This window comes from Balearica regulorum, chromosome 21, assembly GCF_011004875.1.
Source record: "Balearica regulorum gibbericeps isolate bBalReg1 chromosome 21, bBalReg1.pri, whole genome shotgun sequence".
Lineage (NCBI taxonomy): Eukaryota > Metazoa > Chordata > Aves > Gruiformes > Gruidae > Balearica > Balearica regulorum.
The window spans coordinates 8448223-8460989 of NC_046204.1; the positions used below are offsets into that span (position 1 = coordinate 8448223).

At 53.7% G+C, this 12767-nt stretch overlaps 1 protein-coding gene across 1 annotated transcript; it reads left to right on the forward strand.

The window, feature by feature from the left end:
• The first annotated feature begins 431 nt into the window (after positions 1-431).
• On the forward strand, positions 432-12618 carry SLC2A1 (solute carrier family 2 member 1). The gene is made up of 10 exons (XM_075773430.1): positions 432-670; positions 4828-4920; positions 8413-8573; positions 8715-8955; positions 9322-9484; positions 9564-9751; positions 9865-9969; positions 10079-10180; positions 10470-10673; positions 10970-12618. Exons 1-10 carry the CDS (start codon positions 446-448, stop codon positions 11165-11167), a joined length of 1680 nt encoding a protein of 559 aa, XP_075629545.1. The 5' UTR covers positions 432-445; the 3' UTR covers positions 11168-12618.
• Positions 12619-12767: the final 149 nt, after the last annotated feature.

The following is a 12767-nucleotide window of genomic DNA, read 5'->3' on the forward strand; positions in this document are numbered from 1 at the left end:
ACACAGGCCCACAAGCACGCTCACGTGTGCACAGTGACACACACACACACACACACACGAGCGCAGAGGCAAGCACACGTGCGGGCACGCGCATATTTGCACACCCACTCGCGCACCCACACGCATACGCCCCCCCTTGCACACTCGCTCGCGCACACCCGCGGGCGCCCACACTTCCCCACTCGCGCGCGTGCAAAGGCAGGCGCGCACGCGCTTGCACGCTCGCACACGCGCACGCACCCCCCCCCCCGGCACGTGCACCACCCCACCCCCTCCCCCCGCCCCCCCATGCCCACGTGCAGACCCGCACGCGCTCACCCCCTCCCGCCCCGCTCGCGCCCCCTTACGCCCCGCCCCCGCCCCTCATCGCCCCGCCCCCGCCCCGCCCCCGCCCCTCCCTCCCTCTCCCGCCCCCCTCCGCCCCGCCCTCTCTCCGTACCGCCCAATGGGCGCCGCCGCGCGCTCCCCCCTACTCGCCCGCGCTCTTAAGCCGCTTCAATGCCCTCGCTGCGGCCGCGCGCCACCGCTCCGTTCCGCCGCGCGCCGCTCCGCCACCACCGCCGCCACCACCGCCGCCACCACCGCCCCCCCCGGCCCGGGCCCGCCGCCACCGCCAGCCCCGCTGCCGCCCCGCCGCCACCCCGGGGCCGCCATGGAGACCGGCAGCAAGGTGAGCGCGCCGCGCGTGGAGAATGCCCGCCGTCCCGCTCCCCTCCCTCCCTTCCCCGCGTTACACAACCGGAGAAGCAGCGGCCGTCCGCGGGCGGTCCGGTTGGGGTGGTTGGTGGTGTCCCGAGCCGTCGGGCGCGACGCGGACACGCGTGGGTGCCCGCCCGTGGGCGCCGCGCCGCGAAATAAACATTTTTTTTTAAAAAAATTACCTCAAAAAGCAACTCAGCCCGCAGCCTCCCGCCGTCGTAGCGCACCTCGGGAGGACTTTTTTCGAGGGGGGAAAAAAAAGCCCAAAGCCTTTTGAGGTGAGGAAATGTGAAGGAAAGAGCCAAAAAAAGGTACTTTTGGCCCCAGTTTGGGAGTGAGGACAAAGGTAACAAGGCTCCAAAGCTGCCCAGTTTGCTTTTTGCGGGGTGCAAGGCTGGGGTGACACGGGGGGTGACACGGGGGTGACACCCCTGGGACCCCCCAGCTGCGCCGGGGTACGGCTGGGTCGCACCGCAGCCTGAGCAATTTGCACCATTTTGACCCAATTTCTATCAATTCCCCCCCCCCCTTTTCCCCCCCAAATTGAATTATTAAATAATATAAACTCATTTGACTGGTTGCCAGCAGCTGAATCCTTCCAGCTCCTTGACCTGCCTCAAATCGATTTGTAATAGTGAAGGTGGGTTAAAGTGCTGCGACGTCAGGCCCTAAATGAGGAAGGTGAGTTAATTGCGGTGCGGTCATTAACGTTAGACCCCAGAGTTTGCTTGTCCGGGCCTCGCCTGGGGATGCTGCCCCCCAAAATATTCCTTCCCGGGAGTGTTTTGGGATCTATTCAAGTATGTAGGTTTTCTTTTCCAGAGAAGGAAATAAAAAAATTCGCTCTGTGGCGGTGCAAAGTGCTGGGAAACACATAACTAAAAACAAAAATAATGATTTTATTCCAATTAAATCTCTTATATTTCTCCCTAGCAAGTGACCCTCCCCCCCACCCCTGGCCCCCCAGCTTTGGAGCATTGGGAATACTATTCTTTTAAAAAACTTATATAATGATTTATATATATATTATATCTTTTTATTTTTTTATTTAAAGCTGGCTTTACCCCAGCACTGTTTGTTTTTTTCGGGGCGAGGTGTGGGTTTGGGGCTGGGAGCTGGGAACGTGACGGCCGGCAACGCGTCGATGGGGGGAGGAATTAAAAAGAAATTTGCTCTCGTAACGAAGAAGTCTGATGCGTTGCCGGCCGGGCTCAACTCCCGGCTACCGAAATGGAGCCGGCGATGTGCTTCCCTCTGCTTTTCCATCTTAACTACTCTGTTAGATAAATTTGGGTTAGAAATGATTAAATTTCTTTAAGGTAATTAATTGCCAGAACAATTTGCTGCGTTCTCGTGGGCGATGCTTAGATCCGGAGTGCGTTTTGCAAGGACGAAAGGGATTTTTATGGAAGCAGCTGGCAGTAGGGGTGCTGGGAGGTGGGGGACGAGCTCACCCCTCCACCCTTAAATTTAATATTTAGTATTATTGAAGCTGGAGGTGCTTCTCTGCCTATGGAGCTGGGCTGCTCTGGTTTTTTTGCATGCGAAAACATCTTCCGGGCTCATCGCAGACGCTCTTGCGGTTACAAAACTCGGATCGTGTCGCCGTCCCCAGCTGACCTTTAAAAGGAGAAAAAAAAAAAAGGAAAAAAAAATAAGGCTGCTCTGACTCTACTTCTCCTCACTGCGAGCTTTCTCCCATGCTGATAATCCCAAAAATCTCAGCTGATCCCCGTGGTGCTGGTGTTACCCCTGCTTCTTTGGCTGCAAAAAACCCCAAACCCCCGGTCGGTAAATGCCGGGGCTGTGGCACATGCCGTGGCTTTAGGAGCAGGTTTTACCCGGCCCTCGGTGGGTGCGTAAGTTTTTGTCCTGGGCTGGGAGCCAGCGTGCAGCCGTGTTATCTCAGGCAATGGCTGGATCTGGTCATCTTCACTCTGGTGAGTGTGCACAAGTGTGCAAATAAATCTGCAAGGTGCTGCGAGGCTGCGTCCCCCTCCCCGCAATCATCCCCTGCATCCATCGCAGGACAGAACCTCTTGCAATCAGCCTCTGGGATGCTCGTTAATGTCTCCTGGCTAATTTTTATGGACTCTTTAATTTTCCTGAAATTCCCCCCTGGGACACCTTTTTTTTTTTAAAAAAAAATATTATTATTAATTTTTTAAAGGGTTATTCATTTTCTTGTTGCATGAGGCAGGCAGCATCCTGAAGTCCTTCCGTGTTGAGGTAAAAGACAAAAGGGTAGAAAAGACAAAAGAGTTGTAAAGCTGCCCACAGTGTGCTGTGGGGTTGGGGGGTGCTGTCACCCCACAAGTTATCTCCTCCAAGCGTCTCAGCTTCCTCATTCAAGTGATGAAGGAAGCAGGAAGCAGCAAAAAAGTGTATATGATTTATTAAAAGTACAGGCACTATGCTCACCTTCCTATAAGGTATAGGTGTTAGTAGCAAAAAAAATATGAGTGTTGGACACCTCCAGGTTGTGAATAAGTTCATGGCGCAAAAGCAAGGAGGGGAAGTATGTTGCCTTTTTTTTTTCCCCCCTAAACTCCAAATAAAGCTGGTCTCTTCTGCAAGCAGTTAAAAAAAAAAGACCAAAACAAAACCCGACAAACCCCATGCATGGTTTTGCAGGAGTTTCCCATGCAAGGCTGCCCTTAAAAATAAACTTTTTCTATTTTTTTTCTTCCCTAACTCGCCATCTTAAGCCTCTCCTTTAATGGCGAGGTTAAAGCCGAAAGGCTCCCGGATCGGGCTGGGCAGCGTGTTTGGAGCTGGGAAGTCCGAAGCGAGCAGGAGGAGCTGACTCACGGTGACCCTGCCTGGGGAGAGCCTCCAAAAATGCCATCGGCCTTCCTACCGACTCTGTCCCTTCGCCTCTCCGAGCTCCTGGAGCTTTTCCGTGTTTTTCTGGGATGCCAGCAACTTTCCAGCCTGTTTTTGCCCTCCCAAGCGGGGCATTTTCTTCTCGGGTTGGGTTTATTTGGACGCACTGAACAAAACCAAGTGCCAGAACCTCCCTGATTAGTTGTGTTGGGGCCAAGCCTAATTAATGAGCTTCATTAACGGGGCTGGCTTTATTCCCTGTTGCTTTTTCCCTGTAAACTTTAATGTGGGGGGAGGCGGCTTGGCCAGAGAGACGAGGTCAGTGAGCAGCGCTTATTTGTATTTATTTAAAAAAAAAAAAAAAAAAGAAAATGCTTCTTAAATAAGCAAATAGGCTTTTATTTTGTGTCTGCTTTACAGTCAGCCCTCCTGATTTAGGGGTTGCACTTAGGTGGGGTCTGACCGGCACCAATCTCTTGGGAATATTAATCCGAGACACCGGGGGAGCATCCCTGGGTTGGGGTGATGCACCAGTACCTGGGATAACTGGGGAGAGCCCAGCCCCCCAAATTAAGGGGCTTATAAATTTCACGTGGATCATCCCAAAGCTGATTAACTGGGAATGTCGGATCCTGGTTCTTGGGGCTGAGCGCTGGGAAAATCTCCTGCCTGGGATAATTGGGCTGTTAACGAAGGTGGCCGGAGTGCTGGCCTGCCCTGACCCCGCTCCCAAACAAGGCTACGATTGTCGCTCCGGCTTAAGCAGGAGGAAGAGGAGGCGGGCAAAGGGTTTGCCAAATAGCCGGGATTTTGCTTAGCGACTGTTAATTAGACTCTGATGCAAAAACTTCGTTAGTGGTAGCTGTCTGGGGCATCCTGATGCCAATGCTGCGATGATGCTCGGCCGGCCGGTGGTGTCACCGTGGCGTCCCCAAAAGCATCTTGTGCTGGCATGCTGCCTGGGTGTCACGTGGAGCCCTCGGATGGGACCCTGCAAACCCTCATAAAACCTCCCACCCCACTCAGAGGCAAAAAATTCCTGGAATCCCCAAACAGTGTTTTTTAAATTTATTTTTTTTCCCCTAGCCTGTGTGGATGCCATAAAGAAAAAAAAAAAAGGCAAATTTCTCTTTTACCGTGCATATTCATGCTTGCAGCCCTGAGAGTATCCCTCTTCCTCTTGTTGCTCCCTAGGAAGAAGCACTGGAGGACCTTTCCGATGGGAGTGCATGTAGGGGGCATAGCTGGGACCCCAAGTTTAACCCCTCTTCTTTTTGGTTTTTTCCCCTACTTTTCCTGCAGATGACGGCTCGCCTGATGCTTGCTGTGGGAGGAGCGGTGCTGGGTTCCTTGCAATTCGGCTACAACACCGGCGTCATCAACGCCCCACAAAAGGTGAGCGTGTGCCGAGCAACCTCCCCGTGCCTGAAAACAAACCTGCATCCGCTGCCAACTCGGCTAAAATAGTACATCCCGCTAGGCAGCTTACTGCCTGTAATGGGATTTGCGAGAGAGTTATTTAGCTCCCGCCTTCCCAGGAGAATTAGTTTCCTCCTCGGTTAGTGTTTTTGCCGGGAAAAATCCCAGGAACGCCAGCAGGATGGTCTCTGGGCGTAACTTTTAACCTCGGCTCTTAGCGAAGATCTGGGAGATAATAAGGGTTTGAGTCATCTCGAAGCAGAGGAAACACTGCTCCGATGGGAGCTTTGCATCCCGGAGCGTTGGGGGCAGGACATCCCCAGGAGGAGAGAGTGTCGGTTGGGGCAGGCTGTGTGCGAAGGGGGATGGAGAGCAGGAGGCAGCTGCTCCTTCCTCAGCACAGCTGCGGGGGCCAGGATGCTCCAGCGACTGGTAGGTAACGTGGGAGCCTTGGAAAAAGTTGGCTTTCTGCAAATTATGTGGCTTTTCGAGTCTTAAAGACTTGGAAACGTCAGCTCAGAAATCCCATGTGGCACTTCAACGTGTCCTGGGCAAAGCTGCCCGGGACAAACCGGGGTACCGCTGCTGCTGCGTGAGAGCAGAGCATCATCGAAGCCTCTGCTGTGCCATCCCAAATAATTAAAACCACCGAGGCAGGATTCACGCCACCAGACCATTAATCCCATTACCAGCGAATGGCCTGCAAAAATCTTGCTTCAAGTGCTGGAAAAAACCCCTTGTGGGAGAGAAGACCCTGTGCAAAAACTTCCCAGACCCCATCAGCGTGGAAAGAACAAAAAAGACGTGAATTGCCTTTATTCAAAGTACCGCATTACATTGTATTTAATCGTGGTGAGTGGCCCGAGCAGGATTTCGTACAGCCAGAGGTTGCGATTCCCATCCAGCACCCTCAGCCATGGTGCATGCATCTGTCTGCAGAAAGCATCGCCCTGCTCAAAAAAATCCTGACCCATGCTCACCTTCCTGGGATCAGTCCGCGCTGGCAATGTTTGTGCTTGGCTGGCGGCGAGCATCCTCTGGAGACGGGAGCAACGTTTGAAATCCCTGGAAATGCGCTGAGGAGCTGCTTTCTGGCATCTGCCCTCGTTTTTCCCCGAGCTCCAGTGCCACGGGGAGCAGGCGCTCTATAATTACCGCCTTGCGTCGGAGCCTGGTCCCGCATCCCGAGGACGCGCGTGGTTTCCCAGCAGTTGAAGGACTTTTCTCCATCCTGACCCAGGGAGATGCCGCTCTGGGTGACGTGGGCTGGGACCACTGAGCTGGGATCTTCCCTCGGGACTGAGCTCCGGCTCCTGCAGACCCCCAGCAAAGCAAGGGCCCCCCCCCACAATGGGTGCTGCCTCAGTTTCCCTCGTGCTTTTCAGAATTAGGCCCTTGAGGCTCAGGCCAGGGATGGGCTGTGTATTTTAGGGGTGAGTCACTTGGTGAGTGACACTGCGTTTGGGGTGCAGCACTGATGAGGGGAAAGGATTTGGGGTGCTCTGTATTGGGGGCAGGATGCTCTGGGATTCATCTCACCTTTAAGGGTGAGGGTGTGGGATGGGGAACACTTTGGGGTGCAAGATTGGCATGAGGATAAATTGGGGTTGGGGCACAGGATTGGGATGCACTGGGGTGCATCAGGGTGTAGGACTGGGACTGGGATGCATGGGGGTGCAGGACTGGGATGCATCAGTCCCCTGGCTTCAGCGATGCGAACGCAGGAGCGTTTGCTGGCGGCAGCTCCCCGTGGCCTTGCGGAAAGGCTCCTTTTGCACGTGGAGGGCTGAGCGCTGGGTTTGGGGTCGTCTTAATACAGTTCTCCCCGGTGCTGAAACCATGGCTTGGTGTTTGTGGGGTGTGTTTGCAGAGGTGATGTGTGGAGGGGACGGCCCGGAACTGGGCAAGGACTGGTAGAAAACACTCAGCTGAAATGAAATGAGGACGAGGGGGGGAAAAAAACCCTAAATTTTGGGAAATGGAATTATTTTTTTTCATGCTTCTTGCTTTTAAACTCGTAATTTTTTTATCTCCTCCTCTCCCAATAACTGGCTCGTGGTGGGTTTTTCCATTCCGTCTTTTTGCGGGAGGTAAAGGGGCCAGGCAGGGGGTATTTGGGTGTTCTTTTTTGTTAAGCCACAGCCCAGCGTAGCTCAGCCAGCGCTGGGGCATCCGCTGTTGCTTGGATCAACTTTCTTCTGCTTCAAGGAGAGAAAGCTGGAGGCTTTTGGGGAAAGTAGGGAGGAATTTAGAGCACTGCGAGGTTTGAAGGGATGTGTGCGGAGACCTGCTTACCCCCACCGAAAGCCTGAGCCAGTCCTGGGTTCTCCAAACAATAATATCAATTATTTTGGTCATGATAGGAAAAGGGGAAAAAGCCCCCAAAGTGTCAAAACCTCCAAGTGAAGCAGGAGGCAAACAAAATCGCTTAAATATTGAAATTCTAATGGTTTAGGGGCTTTGTAAAAGGAACAACTTTTAAAAAAAAAAAAAAAAAGGCACGTTATTGACATTTATAGTGTGGCACGGGTGTATTTCTTGTGCAGCCCCTGCCAGGGCCTCTCCTTTGTGCTTGAAGCGATGGGAAGAACTAGAAAATGAAGTGCGATTGTGCAAACAACGGGGAGCTGAGCGCGTGCGGAAGGAACCCTTGGAAGCAGCAAGGTCTTTGAGTGGCTGGATGTCCCGCAGCAGGTTCCCCTGCTTGCATGAAATCTTTGCTCCTTCCAGCCAGGCTTGGTCGGATGTGTTATCGAGCCCTTTGCTTTTTTGTTTTGGGCATGGGTGACCCTTAAATAACTTAACTGAAGCTTTCAGCAGTGGGCTGGCTTTAAAGATAAGATAAAAGATATATTAAAAAGGGTGTTCTGTGAAGACAGTAATTAAAAACAAGCACCTGTCTTGGATGTTAGCGTCGCAGAAGCGTTGCAGTGTTGCAGAATCAGTGGAAGTGTTGCATTACGGAAGTATTGCGGAAAAAAACCCCCTAGAAATTAAATTCAAGGAAGTGTCTGAGGGGATGGGAATTGATCAGCTGCTCGGACGACCCTGCTGCTTCCTCACCTTCCTCCAGCATCTCTGCCATCTCACCCCTGCGTTGCTTCTCCTCTGGTGATGGAGGTATCCCTCCCAGCCTCCCGTGCCCTGGGGAGGAGCGTGACCTCCCCGCAGCCGCCCGGTGAGGCGAAAGGTATTTTGGCAACGCCGAGCCTCTTTCAGCAGGGCGAGACCAGAACCTGTCTGGCTGCATTTCCCCTGCGCATCCCATCAGGTTTCCTCCTCTCTTGGGTTGGAGCCGAGCCACTGGCCCGGCGGCTGGGCGGCTCCCAGCTCTGTGACACATCGTCTTGTGAGCCGCGCTTGCCGGCCAAGGGTCTGTAGGTGGCTGGGCAATTCATAACAGCGGTGGCACAGATGAAATGGCGATGGTTTTAACCCACGGCTTGATTTCTCCACCCTGTTTTGCAGGTGATTGAGGACTTCTACAACCGTACCTGGCTGTACCGATACGACGAGCCCATCAGCCCTGCCACCCTCACCACGCTCTGGTCCCTCTCTGTCGCCATCTTCTCCGTCGGAGGCATGATCGGATCCTTTTCCGTGGGGCTCTTTGTCAATCGCTTTGGACGGTGAGCACTAGCATGGTGGACCTCAACGAGGGGGTCATGCAGCCTGACTCCATCCTGGGGACACCCCGCTCCTGCCAAGAGCTGATCTTTGATTCTCCTGACGCCCATGGTCCTCACCACCCTCCTCCCTTCCCTCCCCAGGCGCAACTCCATGCTGATGTCCAACGTTCTCGCCTTCATAGCAGCCGTCCTCATGGGTTTCTCCAAGATGGCTTTCTCCTTTGAGATGCTCATCCTTGGCCGCTTCATCATCGGCCTCTACTCCGGCCTCACCACTGGTTTTGTGCCCATGTACGTGGGTGAGGTGTCGCCCACTGCGCTGCGTGGCGCGTTGGGGACGTTCCACCAGCTTGGCATCGTCTTGGGCATCCTCATCGCACAAGTAAGTGCCAGAGAACTGGCTGTTGGGGGGGGAGGGGGTGTTCCCCCATCTTTGATGCTGATGTTCCTCAGAGGACGGGGTTTAGTGCCGCGGTGCAGAGCGTTGCCTGCGCTGGGGATCTGCGTGGCCCTTCAGATGGGGCTGGGGCTGGAGGGATGGACCTGGAGCCCAGTGGGAGCAGGAACACTGTGAGATCTCAAGATTTGGGATGGGGAGCATTGTGATGTGATGTCTGTTGGCCACCTGGAAGCAACACGGCTGTCCTTGTCCCTCTGATGGGTGGCCAAGCCCGCGGTGCACCTGTGAGCAGCAGAGTGGTGTCCAACTTGAACTGGGAAAGGGTGGCTCAACTCCTCTCATCCTCAGGTGTTTGGTTTGGACTTGATCATGGGAAACGACTCGCTCTGGCCACTGCTTCTGGGCTTCATCTTCGTCCCTGCCCTGCTGCAGTGCATCATCCTGCCCTTCGCCCCCGAGAGCCCCCGCTTCCTCCTCATCAACCGCAACGAGGAGAACAAAGCCAAGAGCGGTGAGTGACCCCGTCCCTGAGCACGTCCCACCACACAGGAGGGTCCTCGGCTGCTCTTGACCCCACCTCTTCCCCTTAGTCCTCAAGAAGCTGCGGGGCACAACGGACGTCAGCAGCGACCTCCAGGAGATGAAGGAGGAGAGCCGGCAAATGATGAGGGAGAAGAAGGTCACCATAATGGAACTCTTCCGTTCCCCCATGTATCGCCAGCCCATCCTCATCGCGATTGTCCTGCAGCTGTCCCAGCAGCTCTCAGGGATCAACGCGGTGAGTTTTGGGGGGACCTAGTTGCCACGGGTCAGCTTGTTTCACCCAGAGCTTGGGTCGTGCTGGCTCCAAGGCCTGACTCCTTTCTTCATGGTGCATCCTTGCCCTTGTAGGTCTTCTACTACTCCACCAGCATCTTCGAGACGGCGGGTGTGGAGCAGCCCGTCTATGCCACCATCGGCTCCGGCGTGGTGAATACAGCTTTCACTGTCGTTTCGGTGAGTTTTGGGCCCACCAAGCTCTCAGCGGCGAAGGTGGGGGGGGGGGGGGGGGGAGGGTTTCTCCAGGCAGGGGACATGCTGATGGACACCTGTCTCCATCCAACAGCTCTTTGTGGTGGAGCGAGCCGGACGCAGGACCCTCCACCTCATCGGCCTGGCGGGGATGGCAGGGTGTGCGGTGCTCATGACCGTCGCCCTGACGCTGCTGGTGAGCGGGGGGGTGTTGAGGGGATGGGTGGGCTGGGAGGAGGTCCAGCCTGCCACCCCTTGCTGTGGCGGCCTGGAGGAGGAGGAAGAGGTCTGGTTGGAGAGGAGGAAGGACGTGTTCTCCTAGGGGTGGTGGCTGAGGGGTCTCTGCTGCCCAGATCTCTCCTGAGGTCCCAGAAATCCAGTCTCTGACCTCGTGGCCTCTCTGCCAGCACCACGCTCGAGCCTGGGATGGCCAGACGCTTCGTCCCCCTTCACCGACCCAACCTTGTCTCTGTCCCTCGATCTAGGACCGAATGCCCTGGATGTCCTACCTCAGCATTGTGGCCATCTTCGGGTTCGTGGCCTTCTTTGAGATCGGTCCAGGCCCCATCCCTTGGTTTATTGTGGCGGAACTGTTCAGCCAAGGCCCTCGTCCCGCTGCCTTCGCTGTTGCTGGGCTGTCCAACTGGACCTCCAACTTCATCGTGGGCATGGGCTTCCAGTACATCGCGGTAATCATCTCCTGGCGCTCTTGGTGGGAACAGGGCCTGGGCAGGCCAGCCTCGCCTCGCACCGGTTGGCTCCTGTCGCGTCTCTTGAGCCCTGAAAGCTGGGCTGGGACGGCTCAGTGGGGTGAGGGCCCCGAGGGAAGAGGGACAGGGCTGGGATCTGGGGAAGGACCTTGAGGGGGCCCCTCCAGCTCCGGAAGGGATGGAGGAGCCGGGTCCTGGCCGCGATGGCGGGTACGGGCAGGGGGGTCGCTGGGGGGTCCGTCACTCACCCCTTCCTCCTCCCCTCTCCTTCCCAGCAACTCTGCGGCTCCTACGTCTTCATCATCTTCACGGTGCTGCTAGTCCTCTTCTTCATCTTCACCTACTTCAAGGTGCCAGAGACAAAGGGTCGGACCTTCGACGAAATCGCCTCGGGTTTCCGTCAGGGGGGAGCGAGCCAGAGCGACAAAACCCCGGATGAGTTCCACAGCTTGGGTGCCGACTCCCAGGTCTAACCTCTGCCTGGCTCCTCCCAGCCGCCCGCCTTCCCTCCTGAGTTTGGGGTTTTATTTTTTAAAATTCTTTTGTACAGAAACCAGGAAGGAGGGAGCGGGGCGTCCGGCGCTCCTGCGTACACCCCTTTTCCAGACTTCCCCCACTGGTTTATTTTATTTTTTTTTTCTGCTAGGAATGATTATTATTATTAGCTGGTTTCGCGTCCAGGATTTCAAAACCAATAGATGTTTTAAAAACCAACCGCGCAACCTCCGCCAGTGGGAGGGCGGCTCCCACTTTTAACGACGCGATAGGTTATTTTAATGAGAAATCACATAGTGGAAGTTTTTAAAGCTGAAAACTTTTTTTAACATTCTAATCCTAGGAAAGAACAAAGAAAAAAAAAATCATGTAAATTGACTAAATCTAAAAATGTTATTTTTTAAAGCAGTCTAATTGATTTCAAGCCCCTGCTGGGTTCGCGGGTGGGGATTTCCACGCCGAGGACTGAGTGGTGGGACCCGAGCGCTGGGGAAGGTCCGTGTCCCATCGCAGAGTGTCGTCTCTGCCAGCGGCTTCTCTCCTTTCCCTGAATTTCAGCTAGGAGAGGGAATATCACTTTTTTTTTTTTTGGTTTAATCTCGGCAATATTTGCCTGATGATGAAACCCCAGTCCCGGACTCACCAAAATTCATCATCATGAGGATACATCCAGTTCCTGCTCTGTGTATAGACTGGAAGATATTTATATTATATATATTTTTGTTCAATGGTTGTTAATAGTAGATGTTTAAGTTATAGCGTTTCTGATTTGACAAGCAAAGTACTGTAAATATTCTTGGAGTATATTCACACTGTATAATGTATACAAAAAGGTACAGATGCAAAGGTATAGTTTCTATAGCAACTAAGGAAAAGCTTGTACATGGTTAGGATGACTTTTGTATAGTTCATTACCTGCACTGTAGTTATATCTATTGCACTGAATTTCAGGCTGTAGTATATTTAAAAAAAAAAACAAAAAAAACCAAACAAAAAACAAAAACACCTAAGGAAAAAAAGAGAAATACTGTCCTTTTCAAGCAAAACTGCAAAAAAACACACGCCCCCTCCCTCCCCCCACAAAAACCATCCCTTTCCCCTGTGGGAGCTACTGGCACACTCCCAAAGCCACAGGCAGTTTTTTTAGATAATATTTGGGATTTTTGGGTTGTGTTTTTTTTTTTAACTTATTTGTCTGTTTTCAAAGTGATTACGCTTGACCACACTTGCAAGAAAATAAAAGGTTGGGGGGGGGGGGGGGGAATCTGTATAATACCCTGTGATAACTCATTGTGTCTGCGCAGCATGGTGCCCATGCAGCGTGCATGTGTGTGTTTTTTTAAGACAAAATACATAAAAATAAGTGCCAAGAGGAAGGAGAAAGGTGTGTGGTGTGCTAACAATAAAGGAGAATGTGTGCAGCGACCCAGCTGGCCGTGTCCTGTGCCTTTATTTCGGCTGAGCCGGGCTTCTCCCCTCTGCTTGGAGTGAGGGGAAGCTCGGAGCACTGCAGCCCCCCCACCCCCTCACTGCATCCTCCTCATCGTCCTGGCTGCGTTCCTGCCATCGCTTGGACCC

Excerpts from the sequence above, each read along its gene's own strand:
- SLC2A1 (XM_075773430.1), top strand. The coding sequence starts at position 446 with ATGGGCGCCGCCGCGCGCTCCCCCCTACTCGCCCGCGCTCTTAAGCCG. Across the intron at positions 671-4,827 it reads CCATGGAGACCGGCAGCAAG|ATGACGGCTCGCCTGATGCT; the intron begins GTGAGCGCGCCG and ends CTTTTCCTGCAG. Across the intron at positions 8,574-8,714 it reads TTTGTCAATCGCTTTGGACG|GCGCAACTCCATGCTGATGT; the intron begins GTGAGCACTAGC and ends TTCCCTCCCCAG.